At 31.9% G+C, this 15,735-nt stretch overlaps 3 protein-coding genes and 1 non-coding gene across 4 annotated transcripts; all 4 read left to right on the top strand.

Annotated features, from left to right (window-relative positions):
- The first annotated feature begins 4,125 nt into the window (after positions 1 to 4,125).
- AAP5 (amino acid permease 5) lies at positions 4,126 to 7,419 on the top strand. Its single transcript, NM_103536.4, has 5 exons — positions 4,126 to 4,675; positions 5,092 to 5,325; positions 5,627 to 5,720; positions 5,962 to 6,334; positions 6,507 to 7,419. Exons 1-5 carry the CDS (start codon positions 4,588 to 4,590, stop codon positions 7,158 to 7,160), a joined length of 1,443 nt encoding a protein of 480 aa, NP_175076.2. The 5' UTR covers positions 4,126 to 4,587; the 3' UTR covers positions 7,161 to 7,419.
- MIR5024 lies at positions 5,373 to 5,552 on the top strand. The gene has a single exon (NR_139213.1). It is a non-coding gene; the product is annotated as a microRNA ath-MIR5024 precursor (primary transcript).
- A 1,905-nt stretch (positions 7,420 to 9,324) lies between the features above and the next one.
- On the top strand, positions 9,325 to 11,195 carry GA20OX5 (gibberellin 20-oxidase 5; the record flags this gene model as incomplete). Its single annotated transcript, NM_103535.2, has 3 exons — positions 9,325 to 9,878; positions 10,248 to 10,572; positions 10,856 to 11,195. 3 exons carry the CDS (start codon positions 9,325 to 9,327, stop codon positions 11,132 to 11,134), a joined length of 1,158 nt encoding a protein of 385 aa, NP_175075.1. The 3' UTR covers positions 11,135 to 11,195.
- A 2,107-nt stretch (positions 11,196 to 13,302) lies between these two features.
- Positions 13,303 to 13,701, top strand: AT1G44085 (glycine-rich protein; the record flags this gene model as incomplete). Its single annotated transcript, NM_103534.1, has 3 exons — positions 13,303 to 13,375; positions 13,411 to 13,542; positions 13,634 to 13,701. 3 exons carry the CDS (start codon positions 13,303 to 13,305, stop codon positions 13,699 to 13,701), a joined length of 273 nt encoding a protein of 90 aa, NP_175074.1.
- Between the last annotated feature and the right edge of the window lie 2,034 nt (positions 13,702 to 15,735).

Raw genomic sequence — 15,735 nt, 5'->3', positions numbered from 1 at the left:
TAAAAATGTATGACTTAGATTCTGAAAAATGTATTACTAAGAATGTTTACGCATTGTTTTGGTATGAAGCTTTTTGGCCATTATTATTATTTTATTTTTATCTTTTTGACATGCTTTTTGGTCATTTATTTAAGAACTATCGAATTCTTTTGGGATATTATTATTATTATCGAACTTTGACTTGTATTCAATGGTGGAAACTGAAAAGGTCAACAGTTTTGAACTCGATGGTAAGTGAGAGTAAGTCGATCGATATTCAAAGTCACTTTACTGACCAACTTTCGATGGTCGTACGCAATTCACCATCTTTCCAAACATCACCAATCAATTTAAATAATGTTGCGGCTTTTTCCTCAATAAAGAGTTCTATTGTTGGACACTGCATTCACACAGTATTATCTCACATTCCCATCAATTTATAATGAAAGTTCAAATTAATAGTCTTTTTTTTTCAATTTTCTCTTAAAGGCTTCTCCTTTTTTTTATACTATCATTTTATGATTTTCAAGACATATTGTATTATTTAAACTCTTAAATGGGTAAAATTTGAATGACCTATAAGTATATAACATAATGATTTGTGAAGCTGTAGTATACTGTCGTATTAAAGTTCGTATAATATATATTGTATCATTGTTGACAAAAGAAAATGTGTTAAGTGTTAAGAATCAAGAGCTTTTATTTAGACCAATATTTTTGTTTCTTGTAAATGATTTAATACACAGGAAAATTGGACATATTTGTAATGATTTCCCCCTTTTCAGTTATTTTCTATTTGTAGATTTTGTTAAATTATATATGTAAAAATAAAATTAGCAATGTTCAAGAAAGCGCTATGCGCTAAACGGACGGTAATCCTCCATCTAGTGCCTAGAAATGCTTAGTCGGAGTCTAGGCGATTTAAGGCAGTTTTAGAATATTTGTATAATTATATGAGATGCTGAAAAAACATTATGAAAATTTATAACATTTTTACATTTTTTAGAATGAATTGAAATTTAACATTTGAAAGTAGAATATAAAAATTATAGGTGTCTTTAGACCCAATTTTAAATATATATATTTTTAACATTAGGACACATTTAAATCCGCCTAACCCGCACAAACCCACCTAATAATGTCTAATTTGTTTAGTGACCGCATAGTCCGCCAAATCTACCTCACCGCCTAATAACGCCTAGATGCTCATCTAGCCCATGTTCTAGAACACCGAAAATTAACTTTAAGTAAATTAAAAGTTTAAATATACATACACAATAAATTAAGGTGTCTTTACATGGTTGGTGTTCAATTTAATAGGTAAGTACATCCATATATCAAACCAAAACATAAACCACAAACCCTATATTCTTACAGTTAAAAATTAAGCTCTAAATCTTAACTTACAATCCATTACCTTGAAGGAGAAGATGACAATATCTCAACCGGAATCCAGGATTCAACTGTGATACTTATCACCTTTGAGGAGAAGAGGAGAATATCTCCCAAAGCTAAAACCATGGTGAACTTACCACACCTTACCGCATCTCGTTCCATCATTCAACTCAAATCTAGTTTTTATTCGAGCACACGACTAGATGGTTATTCTCGGTTAGGTCAATCTTATTGGTCGGTATAATCTGAAAATATTGGCAAAACTGATCTAGTAGCTTAATATCGAAGCTTAAAATGTAAGGTATTTCCAACGATTATTACAACTTAGAAACAATCGCAAAATTATGATTTAATTTTATTTTATCTCATTTTTTTTATGCTATCTAAATAGAACCGAACTAATATCGATCCAACAAAAAAAATCGAATTAAACCCGAAAGAGACAAAATATCTGAAGAAATCCCAAACTCCTATATCTGAAGAACCAGAATCGAACCGAACACCTACTTGGTCATGTAATGTACAAAATATAAATTATATACTCAACATATTAATAAATTTCTTAGTTATCCAAAATTACAACTATAATCCAAAATTATTAATTATTTTTAGACCAACATAACCAAAATATTCAGAAATTCTTAGTACATTTGTCAAAAATTAATCGAACTAATACTATTTAAAACCGAACCGAATACCCAAATGCGTGGACCAAATATAGGCAACTCAGCTTTAACTCCAGACACAAAATCTGGTGTCAAACACGAGATATAATTGCACATTGAATACAGCTATATCAAAGCATGAATTTTAAAAAATATATTAAGAAAAACAGATACTTTGATTTATTTTTCATCTATATATATTTTTTTTTGTCAACTTTTTCTATCAATATACTTTTCAGATGAATTATTGGTTTTCCAACAACATCGTTCTGAAAAATCAAAATGTTTTCCAACTCAAATAATAGATTAGATGTTCCAATGATTATATTAAATTTCCTATTTTTTGGTAATTCATATATGCAGAAAACTTCGGAAAACCATTGCACAGCAATAAGCATTTAAAAAAAGTGAAACCCATTCTATCAATGTTATGTTGAAAAACTTCATCTAATTGAGGTGTATTTTGCATGTTCATACAAAAACTCCAAAAATAAAATTGAAAATAATCGAGAATATTTAACATTGTTATGTAACTTCAATTTGTGAGAATTTATCAACGAAAATAGAGTATATATAATATGACCAAACTCATAACAGGCAAACACCACTTTACATAGTTTCCACTTTCATTTCCTCAAACCAACCGAAAGTTTTTAGAAACATAGTAGATATAGACAAAGAAGTCCATGGTAAACGTTAATTATTTAAATAACTATTAAATAATAAATTAATAAAATATTTACTTTATCAATTTGTTTGTAATTATGGTTGAAAACTTGCCCATCAAAATTTTAAATATATTTTCTTTTTCAAAATAATATCTAATTGCCTATGATAAATGATTCTAAAATAGTAAAGTATACCACCAAATCGTTCATTTATACTCTTTAGAAATGATATAACGACAGTGTATTTTCCAACCGAATGGTCGGTGTTTCCAGTGTATTTGAAAGAATTTAAGAGCGAGAAAGAAAAATTTATTAGCATCTCTTTATTTTTAATTCCTCGGAATTGGTTCGTTTGAGTTTAATTAATTCCGGTTGACAAAAAAAAAACAAATGATATAAGGAATTTGAAAAGTTAAATCCTCCGTCAACTTTCTCTTGACATCAAAAGTACATATAACATAATAATCAATAATAATGAAAAAACAACTATATCTCTAATTATAATTACTTTAATTTACTCAAATACTCATTAAATTAAGGACATGAATCATTGTTTTTAAATTTTAAAATTAAAATATCTATATTTTAAAGGTAAAAATCTTAAAATTTGGTTTGATGTTTAGCTTTTATGGAATTTTTAAGAATTGAGATTAATCCTAGCAATTCTAGCAATGTTATGTTGAAAAACTTCATCTAATCGAGGTGTATTTTGCATGTTCATACAAAAACTCCACAAATAAAATGGAAAATAATCGAGAATATTTAACATTGTTTTGTAACTTCAATTTGTGAGAACCTATCAACCAAAAAAGAGTATATAATGTGACCAAACTCATAACATGCAAACACCACTATACATAGTTTCCACTTTCATTTCCTCAAAACCAACCGAAAGTTTTTAGAAATATACTAGATATAGACGAAAGAAGTCCATGGTAAACGTTAATTATTTAAATAACAAATTAATAAAATATATACTTTATCAATTTGTTTATAATTATGGTTGAACACATGCCCATGTTAAATATATTTTGTTTTTTTTGAGTAATGCCTATGATAAATGATTCTAAAATATTAATATAAGTATACCACCAAATCGTTCATTTACAAATGATATAACGAATTTCAAAAGTTAAATCTTCCTTCAACTTTCTCTTGACATCAAAAGTACATATAACATAATAATCAATAATAATAAAAACTACTATATCTCTAATTATATATTTTCTTAAATTACTTTGATTTACTCAAATACTCTTAAATTATAAGGACATGAATCATTGTTTCTAAAATTTAAAATTAAAATATCTATATTTTAAAGGTAAAAATCTTAAAATTTAGTTTGATTGTTTAGCTTATATGTAATTTATAAGATTTGACATTTTGCACTTGTTGTCACTAATGTATAACAATGAAACCATTTTCTCATAAAAAGATAAACTATTTTTGTAGTCCTCACAAAAAAAAAAAAAAAAGCACATGCGGTTTCCTCTGCTTCTTCCTTCTTACAAGTTGGATGTCTCCGTCTTCCACGGTGCTTATAAATTAGTGAAACAACAAAAGCTTTGGTCAGTATTTATATTATCATGCATTTCTAATCTCTACTTTGTCAATTCCTATACTTTCACTCTCTTCCAATTATATAATCTCTGGTCCATAGAAAACATCGGTCTCTTGTCACCGTTGATTTTATTTGGTCAAAATCATTCTTCTTCTCGCTGAATAATCGTTGATTTCACTTCTTCTTCTGGTCTTAAAAAAATTCAAGATCTATACGAGAAAACACAAAACAAGTAAAACTTTTTCAACCGTTTTTCCTGTCGGTAAAGTTTGGATTCTTCTTAGTAAATTTTGGTCTTATTGTCGACCAAAAGAAGAAGATGGTCGTTCAGAATGTTCAAGATTTGGATGTTCTTCCGAAACATAGCTCGGATTCATTCGATGATGATGGTCGTCCCAAGCGAACCGGTAATTTCTCTTTTTTTCTCTAATTTTATGTTTTATGTTTCTCTAATCTGTTCAAACAAGAATCAAAGTAAATATAAAATTAGTCTCTGTTTCCTATAACCGGGGATTTGAACCCGAAACCCGGAATTTTTTTAATTCCGGGTTTCGGGATACAAACCGAAACCCGGAGTCTGTTGAACTTGCAATTTAAAACATCTACAGTAAATATATGCATAGGCTTTGTTTGTTAAGGGGTGACAAATTCCTACTTCTTTTTTTGTGTGGATGTTATGGAAAAGTATGATTTTTGTTACTAAAGTGTATGAACACTATTGTTACTACAGTTGTTGTCTTAAAATTAACGGTTAAACAAAACAGACTTTATTGTTACTACAGTTCTTGTCTTAAAATTCTGTTTGAATGTGATTGGTGTTTAGGGACGGTGTGGACAGCAAGTGCACACATAATAACAGCAGTAATTGGGTCAGGAGTGTTGTCATTGGCATGGGCCGTTGCTCAGATTGGTTGGATTGGTGGTCCAGTGGCTATGTTACTCTTTTCTTTCGTTACTTTTTACACATCTACCCTTCTCTGTTCTTGTTACCGATCTGGTGACTCTGTTACCGGCAAAAGAAACTACACTTACATGGACGCTATTCACTCCAACCTCGGTAAACAAAAAAAAAATCATTTCGGTTTCTTTTTGGTGCATATATTGGGATATTGAACCGAAGATCGACGGTTGAGATGACAAGGCCAAGATATAACAAAAAGATATTATTCTAGAAGATAAATGTTAATATTGAAGTTTAGAAAGTTTAACATTTATCTTTTAGAATAATATTTTCTTGCCGTATCTTGGCCTTGTCATTTCAACCGTTGATCTCTGTCGATCTCTGGTTCTCCATATCGGTTCCATATCCCAATAGTTATTATCATCAAAAACTTAATTCATTCTTGATTCATTTTTAGGTGGGATTAAGGTGAAAGTATGTGGAGTTGTGCAATATGTTAATCTATTTGGTACAGCAATTGGATATACAATTGCATCAGCTATAAGTTTGGTGTAAGTTAAAACTTTGCTTTCACAAAACTCTTTTTATTTTAATTGTTCACATTTGTCCAAAAAAAGTTAGATGCGTGTTTTATTTTGCTATTCAATATTGTCCATACAAGTCATTAATGTTTGGCTCAATAATGCAGTGTTTTAGTCAATGTAGTCTTGTTTTGTGCCATTAAAGATTCGAAAGAACGGCTCTATTATTGTTTGACTTGTTAACTAATTTTCTTGAATAAAAAATTTACAGAGCAATCCAAAGGACAAGTTGCCAACAGATGAATGGACCAAATGATCCTTGTCATGTTAATGGAAATGTTTACATGATTGCGTTTGGTATTGTACAAATCATATTCTCTCAGATTCCTGATTTTGATCAGTTATGGTGGCTTTCCATTGTCGCTGCGGTCATGTCTTTTGCTTATTCTGCCATTGGACTTGGCCTTGGTGTCTCTAAAGTGGTAGAGAACAAAGAAATTAAAGGTAGTCTCACTGGAGTCACTGTTGGGACAGTGACACTGAGTGGGACAGTGACATCGTCGCAGAAAATATGGAGAACATTTCAGTCTCTTGGCAACATTGCGTTTGCGTACTCTTACTCGATGATTCTCATCGAAATTCAGGTATTTTTGTTACGCGAGTTTTTTTTTTTTTGAAAATAATGTTAAGTTAGATTCAAAAGAAAAATAACGTTGTTACAACTAGTGCATCGTTTGGTTTATTTGTTAAGCGAGTTTGTGTGATAAGAGTTTGTTTAAAGGATGTTTTAATCAACTAGACGATTTGATGATCCAGGACACGGTGAAATCACCGCCTGCCGAAGTAAACACGATGAGAAAAGCGACTTTTGTAAGTGTGGCAGTGACTACAGTCTTCTACATGCTATGTGGCTGTGTAGGGTATGCAGCATTTGGGGATAACGCACCCGGAAATCTCCTCGCTCATGGAGGGTTTAGAAACCCATATTGGTTGCTTGACATTGCTAATCTCGCTATAGTGATCCATCTAGTCGGTGCTTACCAAGTCTATTGCCAACCCCTCTTTGCCTTCGTCGAGAAGGAAGCCTCTAGGAGGTTTCCAGAGAGCGAATTCGTCACAAAAGAGATCAAGATCCAACTCTTCCCGGGGAAGCCCTTTAACTTGAATCTCTTCAGGCTCGTATGGAGGACGTTCTTCGTGATGACAACAACGTTGATCTCAATGTTAATGCCTTTCTTTAACGATGTAGTCGGTCTCTTGGGGGCCATTGGTTTTTGGCCTTTAACGGTTTATTTCCCAGTGGAAATGTACATTGCACAGAAGAATGTTCCGAGATGGGGCACAAAGTGGGTTTGTCTACAAGTCTTGAGTGTGACATGTCTTTTTGTGTCCGTAGCCGCGGCCGCGGGATCTGTTATTGGCATTGTTAGTGATCTCAAGGTCTACAAACCTTTCCAGTCTGAATTCTGAGATCATACGGGAAAAATAAACTCCTGCTAAAAGGGTTAAGATTAGAATTGAATGTTTTAATGTCATATTTGTATTAGTTAACTTTGTGTAAGTGTTCAATTATAAATCATGTTTCTACCGAGAATTCTTACAACATTGAACTATCAATGATTAAAAGTAGTCATGTATAAGGATAGCTTTTTCGACACTTGAGGTAGTAGAGATGTATTAAACATTTAATACTTATAATTAATTTTAGAAGTCTATAAACCAAAGGAGCTACAAGATGTTTTGTGTTTATCTCCAAAATTCTTCAAATTCTTAAATCGTTTATCTTCTTGTAAACACTCTCCAAAACTAAAGATCCCCTAGATAAAATTGAGCTAACAATGCCTAATGAAGCCATACAAATAAGATAATCAATGTTTACCTTGACAAAACAATAATTAAAATTTAACAAAAGCAAATCGAGAATAATGATATGACACTGAAAATATTCTGATCTTTCTTTTACAAAGCAATCGATGAATTCTCAGTTAGTTACACAATAAATAACATTAGTTACATTCAAAAGCTATACAATCAAATGAGTGAAAGTACTTAAGAATAATATCACATGCTTGGTGTCTTTTTGATACCTCAACTCTTTTGTTTTATATATACTCAAGAACTTTAATAATATAAAAAATAACTCAACCAATGATGATATAGTTTTAATTTCCTAAACTACAAGTGCAAAGCAATCAAAGTAGTATTAGGGTCGATCGGTAAAGAATTTAGAGTAACGCACACCAATGTCACATTTTGTTTTTACAAGACAAACATGTCTTTTTAGTTTGAAATACCTAAGCTAACTAGATCATACACATTGTCTTCAACAGAATGAACTATGTGATATAACTCCATTTCAAAAATTCTTTGGTTTTATGGTATTGATGACGCTCTCATGGGTCCATAAATAATAAGAATCTCAAACATATTTTTGTAGATTAGTTGAGACCTTATGAAGCTACTAAAATATTTTTGAGATTTATAAAAATAAAAATATTAATGTAAAATGTATTATTTTCCAAAAATTCTAGAAACCACTTAAAACCAGATATTCTGGGACAACATGATTTGATTTTGATCTACCCAAATTCATGTTATTAGAAGACAGTTTTAATATCTTTTTTTGTATGAATGTAAAATTATAAACAACAAAAAAACTGTTTTACAAAAGATGTCACATTAAGAATAGAAAGTTTGGAAAAAACAGAACTACTTAGACAGTCTCGGGAATGCGGGTTTGGAACCAAAACCGCAGGCCACCTTCAAGCTTGGCAACAGTTTTAATATCATTTTGGAGTTTCTTAAAATTTTGATATTTAAAACGGTTTCCACCCATTCTACCAATCGGTGCGATAATTCGAAAATCTCAATCTACAAATTTTCAGATTTCTAAATTTTCAAAATTTTCAGATTTCTAACTAACTAATCATTGCCTTAAGTTATTCGTCCTAAAACCATTTTTGTTATCATGAAAATATCTGCCAAAACCGCTCTATGACTTATACAATTCGTACATGACCCCTTCCCAATCAGGCAATCACCAATCACAACGTTTTTTAGGCTGATCAAATGTTGATTATAAGATTTATAAGATAATAGCTTACAAATTCCATTCTAATTTGTATAGTAAATGGAAAGATATCATTTTCACTTTAAATTGAATTTATCAGATAATATCTTCCTACAAATTGCATTACATCTGTTATATTATTCCTTTTATATGTGGTAAATATTTTTAACTATATATATATATATATATATATATATGTCTACATTAGGCGATTTTCATTCTTATCTTGATAAATAAAGGTTCCAGATGATAAATAAAAAAAATATTACATAGAGGTGTATTAAAAGACTGTATTAGAAATTAAATCTGTATATGTGAACATGGAAATAATAATTGTTTAAAATTGGAAACATGACACGAAGCATAAACTGATAAACATAAAAGAAAATTTGATTTGTGTTCTGAAGTGTGAATGCTATTATATAGAAATTTCAGACATAACATATATATGTCGAGTTGTGTTTTCGTTTGACTAAGAAATGCAATGTATGATTTTGAAAACAAACGTGGCCAATATCAACATTAAGATAAGATATTAAAAAAGGATAAAACTAAAAAAACAATATGTGCATATATGCATCTAGACAGACTGTCTGCCCCTATTTAACCCCCTTCAAAGTTAAAAGACCCAAGTCAAGAGAAATGAATTCCTCCGACGTCAACTTCTCCCTACTCCAGAGCCAACCAAATGTTCCGGCTGAATTCTTCTGGCCGGAGAAAGACGTTGCCCCTTCAGAAGGCGACCTCGATCTCCCAATCATCGACTTGAGTGGGTTCTTGAATGGCAATGAGGCCGAGACGCAACTTGCAGCTAAGGCAGTGAAAAAAGCGTGCATGGCTCACGGTACTTTTCTAGTGGTCAATCATGGCTTCAAGTCGGGCTTGGCTGAAAAGGCGCTTGAGATATCGAGTTTGTTCTTTGGGCTATCCAAGGATGAGAAGCTAAGGGCTTATAGGATCCCGGGGAATATCTCTGGCTATACCGCAGGTCATAGCCAAAGATTTTCCTCCAATCTTCCGTGGAATGAGACTTTGACTTTGGCCTTCAAAAAGGGGCCACCCCATGTTGTTGAAGACTTTCTAACCTCAAGGCTAGGCAACCATCGTCAAGAGATCGGGTAAATCTATTGCATGCATATATTGTAGTTATAGTAACGTTATGATAAACCCTATTTGAATCTAGTGTGTGGTGGCATAATGATGTAGAGTTTAGGGTCAAGGGTTTAAAATTTTTACGCGCTCATGTTTCATTTCACATGTAAACTTTGCCCTTAGACCGCTTGATCACTTGAGTTTTCGTCAGGTGATTTAGCGGTGGTGACTTTATTTAAAACTATTTGCCAAAGGTTTGCTCGCCCCGGGATTAGTTGGGCACTTTGACGAAACCCGAATTCCCGTTACTAAATCTGTAAAAAAAATCCTACTTGATGATGTTTACATTTTAAAATGTTAACTGTTTTGTTGCTTGAAACTCTTGTTTTTTTCAGTCAAGTGTTTCAAGAATTTTGTGATGCAATGAATGGACTGGTTATGGATTTGATGGAGCTATTGGGTATAAGTATGGGTTTAAAAGACAGGACATACTACCGGAGATTCTTCGAAGATGGAAGTGGCATCTTCAGATGCAACTATTATCCGCCGTGCAAGCAGCCAGAGAAAGCCCTTGGTGTTGGCCCCCATAATGACCCAACGGCTATAACCGTTTTGCTTCAAGACGATGTTGTGGGCTTAGAGGTCTTTGCCGCAGGTAGTTGGCAGACCGTTCGCCCTCGTCCTGGTGCTCTTGTCGTCAACGTTGGAGACACCTTCATGGTACGTTACCTTTTAATGAATAAGGCTACCAAATTTTCTCAACAATGACAAAATTTATTAGATACAATACAACTTTCCGAAAAATTATGCTTTAACTTTTTTTATGCAAACGCCATTGTTTTGACAAAATGGGATATTACACGACATCTACTGTTTTTATATTTTTTGGGGTTGTTGAACATAAATTAAATACACAGTTTTATAATATACAATATATATCAAATAATGTGAAATGATTAATTTATAGTTTTTTTTCTTAATATTTTGGATTTGATTTTGGAAGGCATTGTCAAATGGAAACTACAGGAGTTGTTACCACAGGGCAGTGGTAAACAAGGAGAAAGTGAGAAGGTCATTAGTATTCTTCTCTTGTCCTAGAGAAGATAAAATCATCGTACCTCCTCCTGAACTTGTGGAAGGTGAAGAAGCTTCTAGAAAGTACCCTGACTTTACTTGGGCTCAGCTTCAGAAATTTACCCAGTCCGGCTATCGAGTCGATAACACCACTCTCCATAACTTCTCTTCGTGGCTCGTCTCTAACTCCGACAAGAAATCAACTTGACTTCAGCTTTCTCGATTCATATTTCCTGGCGCCCTTCGATTATCAACTAATAAAACATCTTATGTGACCGTCGTTTTTACCATTTTGTAATGGAACTTATTCACATAACTTTTTATAATAGTAAAAAACAATTTTTACATATTTGTCATTCAAAAATAAAACAAAAATTGGTATATATGTTAATTACTAAAAGGGTTTGGACCTAAAACCCTCAGACCAAATACCAAAACATTTAATATGGTTTCCTCTTAATTACCACTCGAACCCGCGATCTTTGCACTTTACTTGAGATATTTTACCATTGAGCTATTAATATTCGACTAACTAGTAGAGTAAGATAAAGAACTCTCAGCTTCCTCATTGAAGATCCATACACCACATATCCATAATCCAATCATGTTTATAGCAAAGTTTCAAATGTAATCTCACTTGTTGTCACATCCAGTTCATGGCTTTTGTTTTTTTAATCAAACAGGTCACCATGATTTATAAACGAGTATTCCGTTAGAAACCGAGGAGCCATTGTCCATGACTCATATTCAAGTTCAATAATGACCGCACCTCCTTAGTTTCTTAGACGACTAGTTACAGAAAAAAACAATAGTTCTTGGTAGGAGAAAGAAGAAGGCAAGCCTTAAATCTTGAGGACAAACACTGAGTCCCCTCATCACGCGGACCAGAGGGATGGTTATGGAGCTTCCTATAGCTTTGTGAGTGAACTCTTTGTGGACTTTTTATTTTTGGATTCATATGAAGTCCAAGATGAGAAGTCCATTAGCCCATGTAACAAGAGTTTTACCTAGTAGAGATTCATATAATTTTGTATTTGGAACATCAATGTAAAGCAACATAGAGAGTTGTGAAGAGGCAACTCTTTTTTTTATATATTTTATGATTGAATCAAAGCTAGATAGAAAATATATGAAATGAATGAAATTAAAAATGTAATAGCCCATTAGAGCTTTATTAAGGTGCAAATAAAGTAAAGAAAAGGAAAGAGGTAGTGAATTATATGAAGCCCAACATGAGAAGTCCATCAGTCTACTTGCTAAAACCTTAGTTACATGGGCTTCATATAAATCCACTGGCTCTTTCCTCTCCTTTCCTTTATTTAATTTACATCTTAATAAAGCTCTAATGAGCTATTTCATTTTCAATCTCATTTCATATCTAGCTAATGATAAGCTCATTTGAGCACATATCTATCATGTTTTGAGACCGCTTTCATTCTTTGACTGGTTGTGAAGCATACATACTCATAAACCATCGTTGTATGATTAGCCTCCGTATTTTTCTTCTAATTTCAAACAGTTTTGGGATATGAGTTTATATTTGGATCATGGAAAAAGCAACAAAAATTCTCTAAGTGATCGACAATTTTTGTTTTTCGTTATGGACATGAGTGAAAGGGGTAGACTTGGCAGTGACACAAATTTTCTACAATTTTCGATGTTAAGAGTTTCCAGCCGATGGAGATCTGTGATGCAATCTGGACTACTCACTATACTACACTGCTTAGGTCTAGATATCTTACAGTTTTAGGGACATGTGTTAAATGCCTTGAAGTATCTGCTTCCTATATAGAGCTGCTCAAGACAACACCAACATCTTCTATCATTGTGTGTTTAATTTTATCCAAATGATTTGATACACAAACATTTTTCATCACTCAAAACTAACAACATTTTTTGGATTCTCTTCCTTTGCGCATCCAACGACCACTAAAGGATGTTCCAAAAATGATGAAACACTAGGATATGACCCGCGGTACACCGCGGGTTAAGTAATTTAACATATTTTGTTTTTACAATCTAGATGATGAATGTAATGTCTATTTTGTTATGTATATTTGTACGGTAACGTAACTTAGCATTTTTTTGCTTCAAGTTGTGATATTGTGAAGATAAAAAACATATGTTTTTGATATTTTTTCTGTTTCATAAGACTTTGTTAATATATCTATGTTTAAAAGAAATTAATTATTGCTTGCTGTGTAGTAAGTGTTAATCAAGTTTATGTTATGATAGTAAAATAGATTGTTGGAACTTAAGACATTGTTAAATATGTTTGTGTGGTGGGCTAATAATTATAATGAAGAATAAAACCCAATAAAGCGGGTTACTCCGACGGTTATCAAGGAGATCTAGCCGGTTATGATAGCCCCAATCATGGAAACATCGGTGGCTATCAAGGAATCCTGCCAGTCCGTCGGTTATCAAGGAAATCCTGCCGACTCCGGCGGTAAAGAAATTCTCCTGGTTCTGGCGGTTATCAAGGAATTGGTAATGTAAACTCCGGTGGTTATCAAGTGAATCAAAACAGTTATAAAAACTCCGGTGGTTACTATCAAGGAAATCAAGCGACTAATGGGAATTCTGGTGGTTACAGTCCTTATCAAGGAACTCAAGGTGGCTATAGTTTCCCCAACCATGGGGTTATGGAGTAAACGCCAATCAAAGCGGTGCCTACAATGAATGTCTCCAAATCAAGAATGAAGAGGACTAGGTGTTGGTGGCGGTGGACAGCGGTACTCGGAGATCCTCTCTAATAATGGTTTTGTGTTGTAAGAATATTATGAGAAGCAGTTGAGTCTATCTATTTAAAGATTTGATATATATACATATAAAATTATGTATTCTAAGTGACAACTAATATGCATGAGTAAGAACAATTGTACAATCCTTGCACAACTATTGATCACATCATTCATAAACTGTTTTACATATACATATTATGACGATCATATTAGTCTTGATACCATAAAAGCTACGATGATAAAACTAGAGTTATAAACCGTTTTTTTAGTTTTTTTTTTCCAATTCATGTTTGATAAATAAACTAAAATAACCAAAAAGATATTAATATTAGAATTTTATTACTTCAATGAAAATATATTGAAAATAGTGGATGATGGTATATAGTATATACATCGGAAAACAAAGAGGAGATGTAGATATTTTGAAGCAAGTTTTGGGATAGTAACAAAAGACTAACTACGACAAAAAATATATTTTGGTTACTCTTTTCATTTCTAGCTCAAAATATGTCAAATATTTTAGTTTTCAAGAATTGTGTAATTGTACTAGTCATACGTGATTTATTTGAGGATTTGGACTAGGCTAATCGACTCTTGTCCGCTGATCATAAACATTTATCAGTTGCCAATTTAACATTTTGTTTTCTACTATATATAAACTATATTTGTTAATTTACGCCCAAAAAATCAACAAATGTCAATTACCGCCTCAAGATTAGAAATTTTGTATGAAAAATATATGTTATAATTGACGGAAGTTTATCTACTGATTTATCATTGATTCACCTCAACGAATATTTAATATCTCATATTTGTTATGTTAGATGTGTTAGGAGAAAAGAAAATTAATTTAAATAATTTTCAACTTTTAATGTAAAAAATTATAAGTTTCTCTGTTTTAATGATCTCTTCTCTAAGAGTTTCTAAGAGTTAGAAACTTTCTATTCGGAATCTATAGCTTTAGTGAGTATTGGTATGAAGCGTGTAGAGATGGAATGAAAATGGTTCATTATTTATAGTGGTGTGATAGGTTTATAGGGTTTTGGAGATAGAGAATATACGTAATCATGATAAGCAATAATCGAATATCTTCGATAATATTGAAATCGGTATTCACAGTTAACAGTTAAGGATAATATCGTTTTCGAAACAGTTTTGTGTTTAGTAGTTTCCATATATTGAAGGTTGTTTAAATACTGAATTTATATTGTTCATTTTTTTTAGGAAACCAAATTGATTAATAATTCAATCGGTTCCATTTTTATAGGAAAGTCTTAGAAAAAGAATACCAGAATCGAATAAAAATGAATATAGCAAATGAATTGAATTCGGTAACAGCTTGATTTAGTAAATATTCTTGCATTGATTCCGGTAATTGAAAGTATTTAATTTGTGCATTGATTAACTAATTGATTTTGCCGAGATTCTTGCTGTCATTGTTTTGTAGTAGTGGGAAAGTTTGAAGAAAGTGGGCCAAATATCAATTAAATTCATCAAATTGACCGAAAATCCGGGTTAAAAACCGGGTCAAACCCAAAAAAAAAATCAACCCGGAAAATTCCTTATTTTGTATTTCAAAAATGTTAAGTAGATATGATCATGATTTTTGAATCTTTTTTCTTTTTTAGTTTTAAATTTTTCCATTTAAAATTCTAATCTAATATATTTTATATCTTCAGTTCAGCGGTGGAAGTTCTATCACTCTACGAAGTTAAATTCCTAAGTTGCAAAAAATGGCAAAAAGGATTACCTGAAAAGAACTAAACAATAAAATATATATTTTAAAAACTCTATAAAAAACTGGAAACCAAAACAATAAAAATAAAAGGGTGTTCTAAAATATCTTGGGGAACAAGTTACATTAAACAAAATATATAAAAAAACTAGAAATATCTTACGATTTTTAAAAAAGGAATTAAATTCCACCGTATTTCAATTTTTAATTAGTTGCGTCAAATATTAGGGTTTATCCTCCGCAAAGATATTCCTAAACTGATATTGGAGACCTAAAAATACATTTATCTCCTAAATCAGTTTCGTTAAAACTCTTAGGTTTCTTTTTTTT

The sequence above is a fragment of the Arabidopsis thaliana genome, assembly GCF_000001735.4.
Source record: "Arabidopsis thaliana chromosome 1 sequence".
Lineage (NCBI taxonomy): Eukaryota > Viridiplantae > Streptophyta > Magnoliopsida > Brassicales > Brassicaceae > Arabidopsis > Arabidopsis thaliana.
Note: the sequence above shows the minus strand (reverse complement) of the source record. Positions and strands in the feature narration are given on the sequence as shown.

Coding starts and splice junctions, on each gene's coding strand:
- AAP5 (NM_103536.4), top strand. CDS start 4,588: ATGGTCGTTCAGAATGTTCAAGATTTGGATGTTCTTCCGAAACATAGC. Junction 5,326..5,626: donor CGCTATTCACTCCAACCTCG/GTAAACAAAAAA, acceptor ATTCATTTTTAG/GTGGGATTAAGGTGAAAGTA. Junction 6,335..6,506: donor TGATTCTCATCGAAATTCAG/GTATTTTTGTTA, acceptor TTGATGATCCAG/GACACGGTGAAATCACCGCC.